Source organism: Gopherus flavomarginatus, chromosome 3 (assembly GCF_025201925.1).
Source record: "Gopherus flavomarginatus isolate rGopFla2 chromosome 3, rGopFla2.mat.asm, whole genome shotgun sequence".
NCBI lineage: Eukaryota > Metazoa > Chordata > Testudines > Testudinidae > Gopherus > Gopherus flavomarginatus.
Window position 1 is genome coordinate 239,416,942 of NC_066619.1, and position 20,914 is coordinate 239,437,855.

The following is a 20,914-nucleotide window of genomic DNA, read 5'->3' on the forward strand; positions in this document are numbered from 1 at the left end:
TTTTCAGAGTAGTATGCACCTGAAGATGAGGTGCTTAAGTTTCTCTATAAACTAGATAAGGGAGCATTTCAGTACATATCTAATATTTACTAACCTTTGGGGATGTTTCAGGAACACAATACACAAATTCCCCCTATAGAGTACTGACTCCTATTTATGATGATCCAGCATACATGTCACTTGTGATATCACATACACCAGTAATGGCCAGAGGCAATGTTCAGATTCTTGCCCCTGCCTTCCAGGTTTTTTACAATTTTTGCTTTCTTCAGTAACAGTACTTTATAGTGCTTTATGGGAGAGAGTGGAGGACAGAGAGAAGAGAAGATAAATAGGATTTGCATTAATCAGAGTCAAGTTCCAGTGCTCTTCCAGGATGATGATGTCATCAACAGAGTGCATGCTAAGATATGGAGAAGAAAACTTGCAGAAAAGAATCAAAAGTAAACCATTTAGAATGTGTCAGTGTCCCTCATTAGATATTTAGGAAACTATCCACAAAGTTGTAACATTTTACAAATATGTGCAATTAACTTTAAAAATATCACTTTTTATTAAACACATTTCTAATTATCAGTCTTAAGGGCATACTACAAATCTAATGAGTACTACAGTGGGAGACAGCCAGATAAAAATCAAGTCTTCCCTTAGATTAAGCACTAATAGGTTATAAACAAATGACTGATGAGAAGAGAAAGAACAGGAATTATAGGCAAGGGTACTAACAGACCCTTCAGTCCCAATTATGTAACAAAGTCATTCATTACACACATTACAGTACATAAAGCCTCATCTCTAAAAACTAAACTTTGGAATGTCATTTTATTTAAAATGCACAGCATGCAGTGTTTTGTGATTGTCAAAAGGCATGCTATTTTAAATTCTCATAATTCACTGGCAAATGACATTTTACATTTTAAAAAATACTATTACAAAGCATTTAATCAAATCCTGACATTTTTGTCTCCACTATTATGATTAAATCCTATGCATTGCAGCAAATAATAACAAATTGATTTTGATGACTTGTGTTCCCTATCAACAATTCTGCCCTCAGTATGTCAGTCACTAGACTACTCAGCAGCAGAATCATCAGGATGCTCTTATTGCCACCTCTCTCCCATGAGCAATTTTCATGTTACTGAAACGTTTTAAAGTGCATAAAGGGTTTTTCTTGGAGGAAGATTTATCGGTAATTATTCTATTAATATTTCAGTTACTAGATTTGCATGATTTGTACTCAGCCTTTATTAAGATTATTTCTTACAGAGTCTGCTATGACTTGGATACCTATTGCAGAAAGCCTTATTCTAGAAACTCATTTTGTAAAACACTAGAATTGTGCATTTCAAGCACGTAAATTCTATGCACTCAGTTTTGGGATTATGGATAGCCATGACACATATTTCAGCACAAATGTTTTACTTTCCCCACACAATGAGGTTTTTCTGAAAAAACCCAAAAAGCTATCTACAATTCGGATTCATACAAGTAGTGCCTGTGTAAATAAATTAGTATCAACTTCACATCTAATTATAAATATTTCTAGAATGTGTTAAAACTTCTACACACCTCTTGCTTTTGCTAGCAAAGATCATTCACAGAATGCTGCCTCTTAAAAATATAAAAAGCCAAATGAAAAACAACAGAAAATGACTAAATAAATCGTTCCCCACGTTATATCCTCCAACGTTAGCAAGTTAAAGCAACAAAAAGGCATAAGGGTGGGAAAAAATCTGAAGAGAAAAAAACCTAAACACAAGGCATAGGCCAAGATCTACAAAAAAAAAAGTTTGTTGAGGTTTCTACATCCTGCGCAGTAACTCAACGTACTCTAGGCCAAGCCCAAAGCCAACTGCATTCAAGAGACTGCATTATATTATATTAATAATTGCAACACTGGCAGAAGCTAGTTTCCAAATCATGACACTCGAGAAAAGGACTGCGTTTTTTGGAGGGACTGATCTCAGAGGGGAAAAAAAGAGACCATATAGCTAGAATATAACAACAGGTAGAACAAATGAAACAAAGCCAGTTCTAACATTAAAACATCTGTATCTTGCAAATACCTCCAATGGCTTCTAGAAGGAAGTAGTTAAATGAGTGCAAACTGATGTGCAAGTTGACAAAAAATTGAAATGGTGAAACTATCTTCTGTGTATTTTCAGGCATTAACATTTGCCTTATAGAAACTAAAAGATTTAAGTTCCAATTCCCAAATAAATCCACCTCCAACAGTCTCATGTAGAAATTATGCTAAGTAGCTTTTGTTGAACTGATCTTCTATACAAAGTTGTTGACTCTGAATCTATAGCTGTTCCGGAAACTATAGCTGTTCTGGAAACTGATTCAGTAACAACAATTCAGGAAGCCTACAGCATGAAGTAAATGAGGCATGGTATGGAAGTGACTGCAGTTTCAATAGCTGTTCCATCTCTGTGCAGACTTGTTTCCAAAAGAGAGTACTCCACGGATTTCTTCTGTCAAATCTACAATATTTCCAAATCTACATGTCGAACATCAGGATTGCGTTGCTGAAACAAAAAACCCAAAATTCTATTAATAAGCAAAGAATCAAATGTATCACACTGATGCTGACAAGACCTGCCACTATGTTGGCAACAGGATAACAAATCCCTGCTCATGGTAACATAGCAATTGTTTTAAAATGAAGACTGACTAATACATTCAACCCATGCTTTAGGCAGGTCTAAAGAATTTGTCCACCAAGGAACATTTATCAGAGTGTACTACAGTGGTGACAACTTCATAGCTAAATTAGTTCTAATGCTTTCAAAAGTATAAAGCAGCTCATGATTTAAAAAAGGTAATTGGTTAAAGGTAAAAATGTCCAAATTAAAAATAAAAAGTTACGTTCTACATAGAAGAGGCACTTTCCTGAATGCCAAAAGTGCATGAAAAGAGCTGTCTATGCTATTAAAATGACTTGTAAGACCTAATACACTGACCGAGTTTCTATTAAAGAAATACACAACTTCAGACACTGAAAATATTATGTGGTTTGCATAACAGGTGATGTTTGCTTCAAGTGACTTGCTTCACCAACATTTCTACAGGTGACTTAAAATTAGGTAAAGCTTTTGCAATAGCAACAATTATTGAAATCCCTATATACACTGAAAATAGAATTTATGTTTTGAAAATTATTATTCGTAATTGAGCCTGCTGTTCAAAAAAATCACCGAGGGCTGGCAAGCAAACCCAACTATAGTCAAAACACTGATTTTGATTTTCAATAGCACCACTCTGGGGAGATAAAACTAAAATTACTTAGAATGTTTCTCAAAAATTCTACACAGACTAGAACATGCTCTTGAACAGCACCTTCTGATGAAGGGAAAAGGCAGTCAAAGGCACAATATTTATCTAGCACACTATGGTTATGATCATGGCTCTGTACTCCCCTTGGAAAATACCATGGAATTTACCTATGTCTATGGAAATATTTGTCTGCCCAAATGCCTCACATCTTCAGACAAAGGAAATGCTTAACTACTCCAAAAGTAGAGAAATAATTCTTCAGCAGAAAGGAAAAAACATTTTTAAAAAAATCACACCCTATAGAATGGATATGTTCTGTATTAGAAGTTCCCTTTGGGGCTTTTCATACATTTGTAATATAAACAGTTCCCCATTTATTTCATGCAGACTAATATGATTTATTTGTACATACAATTCCTTCTACTGCTCAGCCACAAAGGGCATGAGACCTGTCCACCTTTTCATGCTAGGAGAAACAGACAACTGCTGGTGCCTGGAAGAACAGATTTTCCCAGATTGTGGGATTTAACAGAATGTAAAGCAAGAAAACCAGACTCTAAAGACGGAACCAAATGTTGAACATCTGCTGCTTCCCAGACCTCTCCAATCCACTTATACTTTCAGGAATTCCCAGCATCTCCTATAACTAGGTAATCACACATCAGCACATAAACTATCAATACAAAACCAGAGTCACAACACAACTGTCTGACTAGATCGCTGTCCAGCCCAATAATACCATTCTAGAAATTGAAATCAGAAAGGCAAAAAGTGTTAAAGAGTTGGGAAAATATTTACCTTAAAGGTCCTTATGATGTATCTATCCTTTTATAAAGTTATGGTTTGGTATAAAGGACAAACCACAAACTAAATGAAAATTAAAGCATGCCACACCTACCTACCATAACTTCTCAGGTAAGGTTTTAGTAGCCACAATGTAACAAGGACGACACGCCTTTGCTGTTACAATTGAAAGAGATCTCTAAATCCTAAACTGAAAAAAGGATGGATGCTTGTTTGTGTGTCTATTAATTTCACATGGTAGAGCAGTAGTTGCAATGAGAGATACTGTTTTGCCAAGAGCAAAACAAAACAAAACAAAGAGGTAAAGTAATTGGAGCTCTCTTCATGTGCAATGACATCACTTTTGACACAACATTAAGTACATGGTTAAAAACCATTTAAAAGCTGCTTCTCATTACAGCTGATGTAGAGTTCAAGGGCCTATAAATGACTTGACATTTTGAGACAACTGTGCCATTTTTCAGAGAACGTAAACAGGTAATATTCCATGGGAACTGTAATCAATAAGTAGTAATGATCTTAGAAAGGCAAGTGACTTGGACAGACAAAACAAACCACCATACAAGCCACACATGTGAAGCAGACCCAGGGCAAGACAAATACTTGTTTTCAAGGTCAGAATTGTTGAATGAAACTTAACTGAAGTTTGTCACTGCTTTTCTTAAAAGGTAAAACAAAGCCCTAAATATATCTGCAAAATAAGAGCATTCATTGACTGATTATTTTTACCAACTGAATATTACCTTTAGCTCCTTTTCAAGCCGGTCTACTTCAGCTCCCAGTGTGTCAATGACATTCTCTCCATGTTTAAGCATGAAGGCTTCTAATTCCTCAAGAGTTTTCACCTGCTGAATTTCCTGGCAAGAAAAGAAATTTGAGAGGTTGGAGGGAAAGGTAAAAACACAAAACAAAAAGAAAAACAAGCAACCAATAATTTTTAAACATTTTCATGTTTTCTAATGGGCAACTCTTTGCCAAGGAACTGGAAAAGGCTGGGCTTCTTTATTATTCCTGACTTTTCAGGGCAGTGAGGATGAAAGACACAAAGAATGTAAAACAGATGGGAAGGAAGATGGGCTGGCAATAAATCTGCAATATGTACATACACATTTTCACTTTTTCCTTTATTCACAAACTAGGTTTAAAGAACTGCACTTTGTCTTTCCAAAAAGTCATCTCTTCAAAAAGTTGGTAAACGTCTCAGTTTTCTCCTAACAAGACAATGCAGCTTCTCTCTCCTTGTTCTCTCCTCTCATTCTCTCTCAAAAAGGTAAGGTCAGAGTGGACCACCGTGACCATGTAGGTTGACCTTTTGCATAACACGGGCTACAGAACTTACCCCACATCTTCCCTGTTTGAATTACAGCATATCTTTTAGAAAAGCATCCATTCTTGATTTTAAAATGGACACTGACAGAGAATCCACCACAACCCTTGGTAAATTGTTCAAATGGTTGTTTACTTTCAGTTAAAAATTTACACCTTATTTCCAGTCTGAATTTATCTACCCCTTCAACTTCCAGCCACTGGATCTTGCGATACTCTTGTCTGCTAGACTGAAGAGCTCATTCTTCACATAGTATTTATAACCTGTGACCAAGACACCCCTTAGCCATTTCTCTGTTAAGCTAAAATAGACAGATGACTCTAGGAGCTCAAACATAGAAGCCAGGTTTTCTAATCCTTTAATCATTCTTGTGACTCTTCTCTGAACCCTCTTCAATTTATTAACATTCCTTCTTGAATTATGCACACCAAAACTTGCCACACATTTCAGTAGTGGTCACAACAGTGCCAAATACAGCAGTAATATAACCTCCTTACTCTTATTGTATATTCCCCTGTTTATATATCCAAGGATTGCATTAGCCCAGGGGTGGGCAAACTTTTTGGCCCAAGGGTCACATCTCGGTATGGACATTGTATGGCAGGCCATGAATGCTCGCAAAATTGGGGTTGGGGTGTGGGTTCAGGCTCTGGCTGGGGGTTCAGGCTCTGGGGTGGGGCCAAAAATGAGGCGTTCAGGGTGCAGGAGGCTTCAGGCTGGGGCATAGGGTTGGGGTGGGGGCTCTGGGGTAGGGCTGGGGATGAGGGATTTGGGGTGCAGGAAGATGGTCCAGGCTGGGACCAAGGGGTTTGGAAGGCAGGAGCGGGATCAGGGATGGGGCAGGGGGTTGGGGCCAGAAATGAGTTCAGGGTGTGGGAGGGGGCTCCAGGCTGGGGTAGGTCATGGGTGGTGAGGAGGGGAGTGTGAGGCCTTCAACTGGGGGTGCAGGCTCTGGGATGGGGCTGGGAATGAGAGGTTTGGGGTGCAGAAGCGTGCTCCAGGCTGGGACCGAGGGGTTTGGAGGGCGGGAGGGGGATCAGGGATGGGGCAAGGGGTGGAGTGCAGGAGGGGCTCTGGAGTGCAGGAGGGGCAGCTCCCGGAAGGAGCGGCATGTCCCCCCTCCAGCTGCCATGCGGAGGCATGGGCAGGTAACTTGTCATGCTGCCCTATGTGCAGGCGGCATCCCTGCAGCTCCTATTGGCCACAGTTCCTGGCCAATGGGAGCTGCAGGGGTGGCACTTGGGACGCGGGTGGCACACAGAGCCCCCTAGCTGCCTCTAAACATAGGAGCCGGGAGAATGACATGCCGCTACTTCCGGGAGCTGCAGGGAGCCACCGCATGCATGTGCAGAGCAGCCGCCAACCCCGCTCCCCAGCTGGAACTTGAGGGCCAGATTAAAATCAGCTGGCAGGCTGGATGTGGCCTGTGGCCCATAGTTTGCCCACCCTTGCATTAGCCCTTTTGGCCACAGGATTCCACTGGGAGCTCAAATTCAGCTGATTATCCACCATGACTCCAAGTCTTTTTCAGTCACTGCTTCCCAGACTAACTAGTGTCTCCCATCCTGTAAGTATGACCTACATTGTTCCTAAGTTCACATTTGGGTGTATTTATTTGCTTGCACACAGCTTATCAAGCAATCCAGATCATTCTGTATTAGTGACCCATCCTCTTTGTTATTTACCAATCCCCCAACCTAAGTGCCATCTGCAAACTTTAGCAGTGATGATTTTATTTTCTGCCATGTCACTGATAAAAATGTTAAACAGCACAGGGCCAAGAACCAATCCCTGAAGTAGTCCACTAGAAACATACCCACTTGAAGATAGTTCCCCATTTACAATTAAATTGAGACCTGACAGTTTTTAATACTTTTAATATGTACCATTAATTTTTTATTGTTCAAGTTTTTTAATCAAAATGCCAAGTCAACTGCTAACAGAAGTCTAAATAAATTATATCAATTACCTTTATCAACCAAACCTGTAATCTTACTCAAAGAAGTAACAAGTTAGTTTGATCAGATCTGTTTTCCATAAACTCATGTTGATTGACATGAATTATATTAGCCTCCTTTCATTCTTAAGTCCCATATCAGCTGTTCCATTATTTTGTTTGGGATCAATGTCAGATTGACAGGCCTATAATTAGCCTGGTTGTCCCATTTACCCCTCTTAAATATTGGCACATTTCTTCTAGTCCTCTGGAACTTCCATGGTGTTCCAAGACTTATTGAAAATTCATATTAATGGTCCCAGCAAGCGCCTCGGCCAGCATTTTTAAAACTCTTGGATGCAAGTTATCCAGACCTGCTGATTTAAAAATGTGTAACTTTAGTGGTAGCTGTATAATGTATTGCATTGCAGGTGGCAAAGTAAATGTAGTAATACCTAAAGATTCTCCATGCAACCTGCAGAAAATACTCATCCTTGGCCCCCAGAAAGAGCCAAGTAAAACAGCTGTGAACTGAGGCTAGGAGAAGCCAACAGTGTATCAAATAGAAAGAAAAAGGATAAGGAAAACAGGATGCAACGCTCGCTATAGAAGTAAAAGGCAGACCTCTTTTATAAAGAGAGGAATTTTTCTCCCAATAATAAAACCCAAGCTAACAGATGCATGAGAACTATAGATGGTATCCCAGTACTAACATGAGTTTTTCTTGGCTGTCTCATATCTAATGACAGAGCAGGCTAGATGCTTCTTAACTTGTAATATCAAAGCCATAGGCAATAACGCTGTAGTATATTTAAGACACAAATATTGCATCACTAATATAGACATAGCACAGTATAAGATCAACAGTACCCCCTGGATACAAAGCAAGAAGACTAGTTTAAGTTAAACATTTCCTGCAATATCAATAAAAATGTATTTCGTCTCTAAAAATGAAGTGGAAGGAGAGAAATAATGTGCTGTACAATCATAAACCAGACTTGAAATCATGTGACCTCTGGTTCTGATCTGCACCTGCTTAGTTTGCAAGATCTACAATGATCAGTTTTTGGATGAGAGATTTCCAGAGAAAATCCCAGGGTGTTGCAGAAGTGGTGTTGGCATTGTCACAGGGTGGGCTTAGCCTCACTTCATCTCCCTGGTCTTCTACTGAATCAGGGTAGTTCTTAGAAAAAGCATTTCAGAGTAAGGAACTGGGAATCATACAGGAAAATCTATGACAGAACAACAACTTGTGAATGTTGGGCAATATCCTGATTATTTAAAATTAGCCTTGTAATTTGACCTGAATAAGATTTTTTTTTTTAAATACACTTCTTGTACTACGAAGGTTTTGTAGTGTTGCTATACACTACTGCTATTTGAGCCCAGAGGTGGAGGCTGATGGTATGATCTCCGTGTATACTTTGTATCAGTGTGTTAATTATGTAACGCCATCTGGGATCCTGCAGGATGAAGAGCTATATAAATGCAAAACAATACCCCATCTACTTGCAAATTTTTCTTTTAATATGCTTGAGAATGGGAAAGAAAAAATGCTGGAAGTAACAGTATTGCTTTATTAAACATACTTGTAGCAGCTGTTCAATGTCTTGCTTTTCCAGGTAAGAACGAGTCACAACCCGTCCATCAAAGTCTACTTCTGCCTTGAATCTCACTTTGCTCAATCCCATGTCTGTGGCTTTAACATCATGAATTGCTCTGAAATAGATAATTTTTAGAAATGTGGAAAAATGTAAAGCAAAACAATTAGCTGATCTGAATTCTGATATTCACTATAAATTGTCACAGTTCAAAGATTTTTTAATTATATAAAAGCAGCAAAGAATCCTGTGGCACCTTATAGACTAACAGACGTTTTGGAGCATGAGCTTTCGTCGGTGAATACATGCATGCATCTGACAAAGTGGGTATTCACCCACGAAAGCTCATGCTCCAAAACGTCTGTTAGTCTATAAGGTGCCATAGGATTCTTTGCTGCTTTTACAGATCCAAACTAACACGGTTACACCTCTGATACTTTAATTATATAGGGGCACTGTTCCCTTTTGTCCCGCATTAGAGCCTCTGAATATTTTCAAATCAAACTCTCATTGCTACATATTCCTATGTTTAGTACTGGTTTAAATAGATCAAGTTTTACAAATATGACCGCTGAGCCTGCAATATGCATCAAGTCATTTGTGAGAGGGATAAAATGGCTGAGAACTGATTACAGGAGCATTAGGATCTGACCTGGTGGCTAGTTTATTTTTTGCATTCGTGGTTAAAAGATAACTGCAGAGAACAGAAATTTTCCTTTCCATAATTACCATTCTCTCATAAGTTAATAGATAACCACTCCTAGAGCTATGCTCAAAGCGAAAGGTCCAAGTTATCTACTACAGCAGGGGAGTTGTGTTTTACACTTCTGGAGGGTTTCTGCACCACTGCACGCATGCAGAAACACGTCCCCTCATAGAGTCTCTTTGCTTTCCCGCAGAAAAATGGTTTTCGTGGGGAAGCAAAGAAAAGCTGCACCACTGCTCATTCACCCCTCCCTGGAGGGGGGAACAGGAGGTCTGGGGATGCCCCGGCTACCAGGGATGGTAGTCCCGGCTGAACGGGGGTGGAAGAGGAAGACGATGACAATGGAGTTCCCCCTCCCCTGCATGGAGCAGCCGGGGCTGGGTCAGATCAACCCCCAGAAATGTCAGAGGGGTGAGAGTAGGTGCATAGGGTTTGGGTGGACAGGGAGAGTGGCTCCCATACAATGATCCTTCCCCCCCACTTCCTGGACCCATCACTTTTCAGCTATGAGGGCAGTGGGTCACTGTACATGGAGCTGCTCCCCCTGTCTGCCCAACCCCCATGCATCTGTCCGTCCAACCCCTGCACCCAGAACCTCCCCACCCCAACCCCACCACACTGGGAGCCCCTTGCATCCAGAACCTCTCCATCAAGCCCCCCCAGAAACTCCCCTCAAGCTTTACCCCCTGCATTGGGAGCCCCCACCCCACTGAGCCCCAACCAACTGCAACTTGCCCCCCACCCCACCCCCTCACTGATCCCTAATCACCTTCTTTTGGACTCCCCTGTAGATCCAATTCCCCCTGCACCTAGAACACCCCCAATGAGCCCCTATGCATCCAGATTCCTCTCTACCCACAATCCCACATCCAGGGCTGCCCACATCCAGATTGCGCCACACAGAACCCTGGTAGTCTTGAGGGAATTCTGCACCAAAAATTAAAAATTCTGCAAATTTTATTTGTAAAAATAACATCGTAACACAACATTATAATTACACCATTTTCAATTATTTTGGTAACTTATTTCAAAATACTTGTCAGCAAATAGTTGAAAATGGTGTGATTATATTGTGTTATTTTGATAAATAAAATATGCAGAATTTTAAAATATTGTGTGCAGAATTTTAATTTTTTTGACGCAGTATTCCTTCAGGAGTAGTGCGTACTCCTGCCCTGGAACTTAAGTGATCCTAGCGGCTCAATCACCAGTTCCTTTAGAGCAAGTTAGAAACTCATACATGCACGTATTTTAAAAATATGACAAACTGGTTGGGGGAAGAAAAAACGGTTACTCACCATCTCAGAACTGTTGTTCTTCGAGATGTGTTATTCACGACCATTCCAATCAGGTGTGTGGACATGCACATGCACGAGGGCTGGAAGATTTTTCCCTTAGCAGCATCTGTCAGGTAAGCCTGGGCGCTCCCTAGAGTCACGCTTTCATGACGCCTAATATACAGCCCTGCTGACCCGCTACCCCTTCAGTTCCTTCTTGACAGCTACTATGACAGAGGGGTAGGAGGATGGATACTGGAACGGACACGAACAACATATCTCGAAGAACAGTTACGAGAAGGCGAGTAACTGTATTTTCTTCAAGGGCTTGTTCATGTCAATTCTAATTAGGTGACTCCCAAGCAAAATTAGGAGGTGGGGTCACAGCTGTCCACTAACTGGAGTACTGCTCTACCAAAGGCCGCATCATCTCTGGCCTGCCTAGTAACTGTATAGTGCGCAGCAAAGGTGTGTACTGATGACCACGTCGCCACCCTGCAGATTTCCTGAGTGGAGACTTGAGCCAGGAAAGCTGCTGAGGAAGCTTGCGCCCTTGTAGAATGTGCCGTCATCGGGGGCGCTGTGATTCCTGCTAGATTGTAGCACTTGGTAATGCAGGCCACAATCCATGATGAAATGCAGTGTTGAAACAGTTTGGCCCTCCATCCTGTCCGCTACTGCGACAAAGAGCTGTACCGACTTCCCGAACGGTTTCGTCCTCTCGATGTAAAAGGCCAGCTCTCTGCAGACATCAAGAGTGTGTAGCCTCTGCTCCTCGCTACTCACATGAGGCTTGGGGTAGAAAACTGGGAGGAAAATGTCCTGGTTGATGTGGAACTGCGATATCACCTTTGGGAGGAAGGCCGGATGGGGACTGAGCTGAACCTTGTCCTTAAAAAACATGATGTAGGGCGGCTCGGACGTTAGAGCCCTAAGCTCAGACACCCTCCAGGCTGAAGTTATTGCCACCAGGAACACAACCTTATAGGAAAGGTAGAGCAGGGAACATGTTGCTAGAGGCTCAAAGGGGTGCCCCATGAGCCTAAAGAGGTCCAAGTTAAGGTCCCAAACAGGAACCTGTTGGCGGAGGTGCGGGTACAACCTGTCAAGGTCCTTCAGCAAGCGACCGATGGAAAGCCGAGATGGTAGCTGCATCGACTGAGCTCCCTGAAGACAAGGAGAGACCTTTCTGCTTTAGGTGGAAAAAGTAATTCAAGATTTGGGGCACTGAGGCTAGCACAGGTGGAAAGTAGCGCTGAGCTGACCAGACTGAAAAATCTCTTCCACTTGGCCAGGTATGTGGCTCTAGTGGAGGATTTCCTACTGCTCAGGAGAACCTGTCTGACTTGTTCTGAACAGGAGAGCTCAAACAGATTCAGCTATGGAGCCTCCATGCCAGGGGTAGGCAACCAATGGCACGCATGCCGACAGCGGCACGCGAGCTGATTTTCAGTGGCACTCACACCGTCCGGGTCCTGGCCACCTGTCCAGGGGGCTCTGCATTTTAATTTAATTTTAAATGAAGCTTCTTAAACATTTTTAAAACCTTATTTACTTTACATACAACAATAGTTTAGTTATATATTATAGACTTACAGAAAGGTTTCAGAATAGCAGCCATGTTAGTCTGTATCCGCAAAAACAACAGGATTACTTGTGGCACCTTAGAGAAAGACTTATAGAAAGACCTTCTAAAAACGTTGAATGTATTACTGGCACACAAAACCTTAAATTAGAGTGAATAAATGAAGACTTGGCACACCACTTCTGAAAGGCTGCCGACCCCTGCTCCATGCTATGAGATACAGCGACTGGAGGTTCGGGTGCTGGAGCCGCCTGTGATCCTGTGTGAGAAGGTCCGGGAAGAGCGGCAAGGTAATCAGGGCTCCCACTGACACGTCTAGGAGACACATGTACCAATGCTGGCGGGGCTAGGCTGGTGCTATGAGAATGACCTGAGCCTGGTCTCTGTGGATCTTGAGCGAAGATGCGATGTCCGGGCGAAGGGACCACTCGTGGCTGTGAAAAGTCCTGCTGAGGCGGTCCACCAGCTCCTTCTGGAACCCTGGAAGATACGATGCCTGTAGATCGACTAAGTGCTCTATACAAAAGTCCCATAACCTGAACGCTTCATGGCACAGGGGAGAGGAGCATGCATCCCCATTTGTTGACACAGAACATCGCGGTCATATTGTCCTTCATGACTGATATATGTCGACCTGCTAGATACAGGCAGAATGACCGATATGCTAGGAGCACTGCCCTGAGCTCCCTGAGGTTGATATGAAGACTGAGATCTGTCTGTGACCAGAGGCCCTGAGTCTTGTGGTCCCCCAGATGAACTCCCCATGCCAAATCTGACACATCCGTCACTAGCGTTAGGGATGGTTGTTCGGCAAAGGGGACTCCTGAGCACACCTGCTGAGCATCCATCCACCACAGGAGCGAGTTGAGGACAGGGCGAGGCAGGGTCACGATCCTGTCCACGCTGTCCCTGACAGGTCCATACACTGACACAAGCCATGACTGAAGCGGTCAAAGTCTGAGTCTGGCGTGCCGAACCACGTACGTACAATCTGCCATGTGGCCGAGAAGTTTGAGACAATTTCTCATGGTGGAGGTGGGGAACTACCTGAATCCCTGGATCATGGCGTCGAGGGCCTGGAATCTCACCTGCAGGAGGAATGCTCTGGCTTGGGTTGAGTCCAGAACCACCCCTATGAACTCTATCCTCTGACGGGGCACAGAGTTGATTACGCCTCATTCAGTAGCAGGCCCAGATTCTCAAAGGTGGCTCTGATGAATGCCACCTGAGCTTCCACCAGAGCCCTGAAATGGCCTTTGACCAGCCAATCGTCGAGGTATGGGAACACCTGTACCTGGTGTCTCCGCAGAAAGGCAGCGACGACTGCCATGCACTTGGTGAAGATTCGAGAAGACTTGGAAACCTTGTCTCTCCTGCTGGTTAGCCACATCGATAACCAGCAAGTCCGGAGGCAGATGGGAGTAGAGATGCTCAAAGCCTCTGGAGGGGACGAAATACCACTGCTCATTATGTTTGGCAGTGGGTGGCAGGAATACTGACATCTGCCATAAGGTCTTTGTGGCATCCACCACCGTATTTATGAGGGGTAACGCTACCCGTGAAGGCCCCAAGGGTGGTAGGATGTCCACCATGTCCTCTATGACCTCCTCGGCCTTGATGCCCAGACCTTGGGCAGCCCTGTGTAGCAACTGCTGTAGGACTCTGTTATGCTCTAACGCAGGAGCTACGGTCGTTCCTGCCAACACTTTGTCCAGCGACGAGGAGGAGGCAGCATGTGCCGGTAGTGGAAGCTCCCTACTGTCTGCCCCAGACGGGTCACATGACTCCTGGGGCAGCGTTGGAGGAGGTGGTGCCAATCATAGGCATTGTAGCCAACGTCGGCGTCAGCATCAATCTCTCTGGAGGTAGCTGCATCGACATGCTCACATGAGCTGCCGGGGTCAGGGGGCCCAGTGTCAACATCAACACCAGGGCCATAGGTGCCTGCATCGAGGTCAACGTCGACAACAGTGCAGGCATGGGAGACGGGTGTGTCGACGCCATTAAGGCTGGTGCCGAAGTTGGAGCAGAGCATGGTGACAGAGGAAAAGGCATCGGGACCGTAGGCATCGGGGGCGGATGCACAGCGGAAGGTGGCATGAAAGTAGTGGAGGCCACTGAAGACATCGCTGAGCGTGGGCCCTGGGTTCCTCCCTGGTGATAAGCCCAGACAGACCAGAAGGGCCACTGAGGCGGGTTCTGCCACTGCGGAGGCCACGCCTACTCTCCCTTCTGTCTCTGCCCGACCTCGCTCTATGGCTTCTGCTCCTACTCGAGCGATAGGAGTCGGGCTCCGACTCCGTGGTCTCAGACACTGAAGACCACGGAGGAGCCGATCCTCAGTGCCTCGAATGTCGAGAGCTCGGGGAGCGGGAAGGCTCTCTGTCAGAGTGTGTAGGGGATGAAGAGGAGTGCCTTGACATCATAGCTGGCTTCCCTTAGAATGCACCGGAGGATGGGGCTCCATCAGTGCTGAGGGTTCCTCCCTGGCAGGCGAGAACAGTTCCGTAAGGTGAAGGAGATCTCTAGCAGCTTCCAGCATGGATGGGACCTGAAGCTGATGCGTAGAGACTGGTGATCAAGTTGGGGCTGGACTTGACTCCCTCACCTGGACAGGAGTCGACATGGCCCCGGAAGGAGACGCTGAGGAGTGGCCCGCCTGGGGTCGCACTTCTTGAGGCTTAGCCGGAGGAGAACAGTTGTCCAGCTTTTTCTTCTTTTGCAGCATCAGCATGTGGGAGTGGTGCCTACTGTCTGATGGGCCCCGTGAAGAGCCATGGCAGTGCTGAGCGTCCCTGGAGGAGTCCTTCCTCGGCGCCGAAGTCGCCAGGGCACTCCGTGTTAAGGATGCCGCTATAGGGGTCAGATCTCTCGAGCCTGGGTCGGAGTGGAAATGTAAGGCTGCCTCCAGGAGGATCACCTTCAGCTGCTGTTCCCCGTAAGAGTTCTCGGGCGGAACTCACGGCAGATCTTTTAACGATCTTTCTGATGGCTCTCCCCCAGGCACCAAAGACACGACGAGTGCGGATCACCTTTCGGCATGCACTTGACGCAAGCCACGCAGTTCTTAAAGCCTGGGGACCGTGATATGCCACAGCGCTGGGGACGGAGTGAGGGGAAACCCGCAACTACTAACTATACTATTAACTGGAGTACTACTAACAACTAATTAACTATATACATGGACTAGAGAAGAAAACTTGCTGAGCAAGAGCCAAGGGAAGTTCCAGCCACCATCGCTGGTGGTAAGAAGGAACTGAAGGGGTGGTGGGTTGGCAGGGCTCTATATTAGGCGCCCTCCATGAAGGCACGACTCCAGGGGGCGCCCAGGCCAACCCGACGGATGCTGATAAGGGACAAATCTTCCAGCCATTGTGCACATGCACGCATGCACACACGCACGCGCACACACACACACGACTGGAATTGACATGAACAAGCACCTGAAGTAGTGATCTATGACAACTTATATCTTCAGTGAACAGCAATTGCAGATAAGTCACTTCCTCTCCTTGACTGCTACCACTTGAAACATCTTCACTTTTGGAAAATAAAAGGACAGACTCTCCCCTGTGCCAAGTTATATTTGATACAGGAATAAGTGTCCCCCATCCATCAGGGACCTGCTTACTCGTAGATTTTCAAGCTCTCCCCCACCCCCGACATGCCTACTCTAATTTACCACAGAGCACTATGATCCCGGTAAGGCCATACACCATATGAAAGTTGCTATTAGTTGAGCTCTGTCCTGTCCCCGCATCAAGCAGACAAGCTACACAGCAAGGGTAGGAGGAAAATTTGTAGAAGAGAAGGCGCTACCGACCTTATGGCAGTTGAGAGGTCCCAGCTGGAGAAGTGCAACCATACCGCATTATCTTTGCTTCAGAAATGGAGCCAAGAATTTAAAGCTCCAGGGACACGAGGATCCAAATATTTAAAGATTTTATTATGTGGTATGCATTACTCCAGTGAAAGAAGTTGGTAGCTGAGCTCTGCATGCTCTATTCAAGGCATGCTTAAAACTAATTTTAGGAAGTTCCCATCTGAGCCTTTGTTAGGATCATAATACCAAGCTCGGTCTGCTTTCTTGATAAGAGCACTGACCCAAGGATACTATGCACGTTACAACTTGTCACAAGTCTGTAACTCCATGGAAAAGTGTCCAAAACAATGTCTCTGTCTTTGTTTATACAGTGATGGAATTTTAGAATGGCACAGCCCATGTGGATAAACATGAGCCTTGGAACACGTGCACTTGTACTAACATATTAACAATGATCATAATGTACCTAGAGCCATGTAACTCCTGCGATAGACCTTACAACTCAGGCAGAAATTAGTGTTTTGCCTAAGGACACATGGAGCCCTCCCAGGAGCCCCAAAACACAGGAGAGAATGAGAGCCAGAACTGCAGTTCACATAGGTTGATTTGTTTGGTTTGTTATGTTTTTTGTTTTTAAAAATGACTTAAAATGTTTTGTCAGTTAAAAAAAAACAAAAATATTTCAAATAAGGTCAAATCATCCCAAAGGAAATATTTAACTTAGATTTTCCTGACTAAAAATCGAAAAATTTTAGCAAGTTCAACAGTTTTCCCAGGAAAAAAATAGGGTGTTTTTTTTTTACAATTAAAGTTACGTCAGAAACCCATTCACAGAAAGTTCCCAACAAGGTCTAAATATTTTACACTAATAATTTTGATCTCTCGCATATTGGGCTTGAAACTACACCTCTACCCCAATATAACATGGTTGTGGGGAGCCAAAAATCCCTACTACGTTATAAGTGAAATGCCGTTATATCGGGGTAGCGGTGGCAGGGCTGCAGAGGTGATTTAAAGAGCCTGGGGCTCCAGCCATGTGGAGCTCCAGGCCCTTTAAATTGCTGTTGGAGCCCCACTCCTGCTGCCACAGCCCTGGGATAGCGGCGGCAGGGCTCCAGCGGTGATATAAAGGACCTGGGGCTCCCAGCAGCAGCCGGAGCCCCAGACCCTTTAAAGAGCCGCTGGAGCTCTGCTGCTACCACACTAGATGCAAACCCGTGTTATATCAGGTCGCGTTATAGCAGGATAGAGGTGTACCAAAATCCCACTGGCAAAAGTTGTCAAAAACTTTATAAGCAGTTATAAAAACAAGTCTCCCCTCACACCTGAATGCCACCCCACTAGAAATAACTTTATTTAACAGAAAAGCTAATTTTAGAAGTGGTATACCTTCACACACACTATGAGAAAACTATGAAGGATGTGGGGGGTGATCTGTATTAATTTATTAATACTGAATATGACTGGGCATAGTTTACTGTACAGCTATATTAGAACGTTCATTGTGTGCTTCTGGGGGCGCTAGTTTAATTGCAAGCTTAACAGGAAAGCAACACAATGATACCAGATAAAACACATCTTGGTAAATAGATCAGGATTTACAAAACAATATCTGCACTATTAATTATGAAACTGCTAATTCCAAGATCTGACCAAAGTTGCAGCTGTTTTGCTAAAGCTGAGAACTAATAGATCAAAAGGACACCAGCTGGAGCAGACAGGAGGATGCTGAATACCAGGGAATAAAACTGATACAAACTCAAACTGAACATTTCATGAACAAATTGAATTGATGTGATGAATAATGCAAAGAGAAATAATTTTTCAGCTGCGTATATACCAGCGCTGGGAGTCTGAGTAACAAGGAAGAAGAATTGGAAAGTTTCACTGATGAGAAGGAATTCAATAGAACTAGCTTTACTGAAACCTGGTGGGGCAATTCACGACAGGAATGCTAAAATCACAAGTTATAACTTGTTCAAACGAGATAGAGTAGATAAAAGAGGTGTTTTGGGGTGGGTACTTTACATTTGCGACACTATCACCTGTATTATAGTTACTGATAACCCAAAAGTGCAGAATCTTGAATGCATATGGATCAACGTGCTAATCAACGTCTGTGTCACAGAATCAAAGTAGAGAACAGGATGAGTTATTCCTTAAACATTTGTTTAAAGTGTGGAAAGAAAAACTCTGTTATGGGAAATTTATTTGGAAGACGTACGCTGGACAACTCATGCCACTAATACCATCATTAGATTTTCTAAAAATGCCAGATGATTTTCCAACACAAAAGGTACTGTGCCCATGAGGTAACTATTTTGGACCTCACTGTGATGGATAAAAATTCATCACTGGACTGGAAGCTGGTGGTTGCCTAGAGACTGGTGAACATGACCAGATTACATTAAATATGGACAGAGAACAGTCCCAGCCAGAAATATATATATATATACTTGGTGTTTCAAAAGGGCTAATTTCCCAAAGATGAAGAAGATTATGAGCAAAATTGATGAGAACTTCTTTAAGAAGAGTTTGTTATGTGGCCAAAAAGCCATGATTCCACAATCAGGAAAGAGTCCACCTTTTGCTCAAATCCATCTGGTTCAGTGGCAAAGTGAAGGACGCAATTAGAAATAAACAATTCAATATATAACAAATGGTAAAGGGAGGAAAGAGACAGCAATCAATATAAATCAGAAGTTACGAAGTGCAGAAAATTGATAAGGGAAGCTGAAAACATCAGGGACAAACCCGTGGTCAGCAGCGCTAAGGACAATGAGATTTTAAAGTATTAGAAATGAAAGAAATCCCAGCAACGGTATTGGCCCATTATTGATGGAGACAATAAAACTGTTGATGATGCAGAAAAGGCAGACTTCAATAAATATTTTTGTTTTATATTTAGAAGAAAGCAAGTTATTGTACTCACATCATGAGGATGTGAAAGGGCTTTCCAGGCAATTAGTAACAGAGAATTATGTTAGATAAAATCCACTAGTATAAACATTTATAAGTCAGCAGGCCCAAATAACTTGCATTCAAATTCCTCAAAAGAGTTGGCTGAAGAGATCTCTGGCCCGCTGATGTTAATATATAAAAAGACTTGGAATACCGGGGAAATTCCAGAAGACTGGAAGTACTAATGTTGTGTCAATATTCAAAAAGGCAAATGGGGTAACAATTATATGCTGATTTGTCTGACATCAATCCCAGGCAATATAATAATAAAGTTGATACAGGATTCGACTGATAAAGAATTAAAGGCTAAGAATATAATCAACACCAGTCAATGTGGTTTTATGAAAAATGAATCTTGTACAATGCTTAGACTTTTGTAAAGTGTTTGATTTAGTACCACGTAACATTCTGATTAAATAAATAAGTGGTAAATAATGTTGAGGACAGGGCATTCATACAGAGTTATCTGGATTGCTTGGTAACCTCAGCCCATTCAAACAAAACACATTTTAATACAGCCCACTGCAAAGCTACAAATCTAGGAACAAGTAACACAGACCATAGCTACAGAATGGGGGTCTGTACCATAGAAAGCAGTGACTCTGAACATGACTTAGGGGTCATAGTGGACAAGCAACTCAACAGCTCTCAGTGTGATGCTGCGGCAAAAAGGGCTAATGCAATTTTTGGATGTATAAACAGGGAGAAGCGAGAACTAGTACTAAAGGGCTCTTTAAACTAAAGCAAAAAACAACAGCTGGAAGATGAAACCAGACAAATTAATATTAGAAATTAGACCCCTTTGAAAAAAAATCAATAAATAAAAACACAAAACAAAAAGCCCAACAGTGAGAGTAATTAACTACTAGAATAAACTACTGTACCAAAAGAAGGGGTAGATTCTCCATCTTTTGAAGTCTTCAGATGGAGACTGAATGCCTTTCTGAGAGATACATGTTAGTCAAACAAATTATTTGGCTTACTACAGGAGCCACTGTGTGACAGTTAGTAGCCTGTGATATACAGGTAGTCAGTCTAGATGAACTAATGATCCCTTCAGACATAGAACTCTGAGTAATTACAAGGGGGGAAAGAAGGAGGAGGGGGAGAGAGAGAGAGAGAGGGAGAGAGAGAGAGAGAAGGTAGGGCAGTTGCCAGTGAGCTGTTCGCAGAAGAATAAGCTAACAGAGACACAGACTGGACCTGTGAAGGGTGTCTGAAGCAGTCGAGCCCTCCTAAGCTTCCAGGGGATAGTAAGTCTTGGGAAAGAAAGATATAGGTGTGGACTGTTTATTGTGTTAAAAACCGTTTTCTCCTGTGCTTTGCAGTGTTCTTACTGATAAGATTAAACAATACTTTGTTTCAAGAAACCTCTCTTTTCATCATATTAACCACTAGCTACAGCTCCCAAAGGTAAGACTTAGAGGTGCTGAGTTCTGTGAGACCAGCTGAGAAATCACAATTGGTTCACAGAGACCCAGCCTAAGAATGAGGGAAACTGCAGGATTCCATCTCAGGACAGGTAAGCCAAGAGGTTTAATATTTAATGTGGGAAGGGTACAATCTGAGAGACCAGAAAGGGGTCAAAGGTGCTGCTAGCTCTGCAACTGCC

The 20,914-nt window shown here is 43.2% G+C and overlaps 1 protein-coding gene across 2 annotated transcripts in view; it reads right to left on the reverse strand.

The window, feature by feature from the left end:
- Nucleotides 1-2,013: 2,013 nt before the first annotated feature.
- The window catches only part of SLC30A9 (solute carrier family 30 member 9), a 65,804-nt gene continuing 46,903 nt past the window's right edge, over nt 2,014-20,914 (reverse strand). Inside the window, exons 16-18 of one of the 2 annotated variants that reach the window (XM_050947729.1) lie at nt 8,939-9,068; nt 4,830-4,943; nt 2,014-2,534 (exon numbers count right to left, since the gene is read on the reverse strand). In XM_050947729.1, the coding sequence (XP_050803686.1) occupies nt 2,490-2,534; nt 4,830-4,943; nt 8,939-9,068 (289 nt within the window). In that variant the 3' untranslated portion in view covers nt 2,014-2,489. Of the gene's footprint in view, nt 2,535-4,829; nt 4,944-8,938; nt 9,069-20,914 lie in introns of those variants that run through there. The other variant, XM_050947730.1, reaches the window with a different exon arrangement.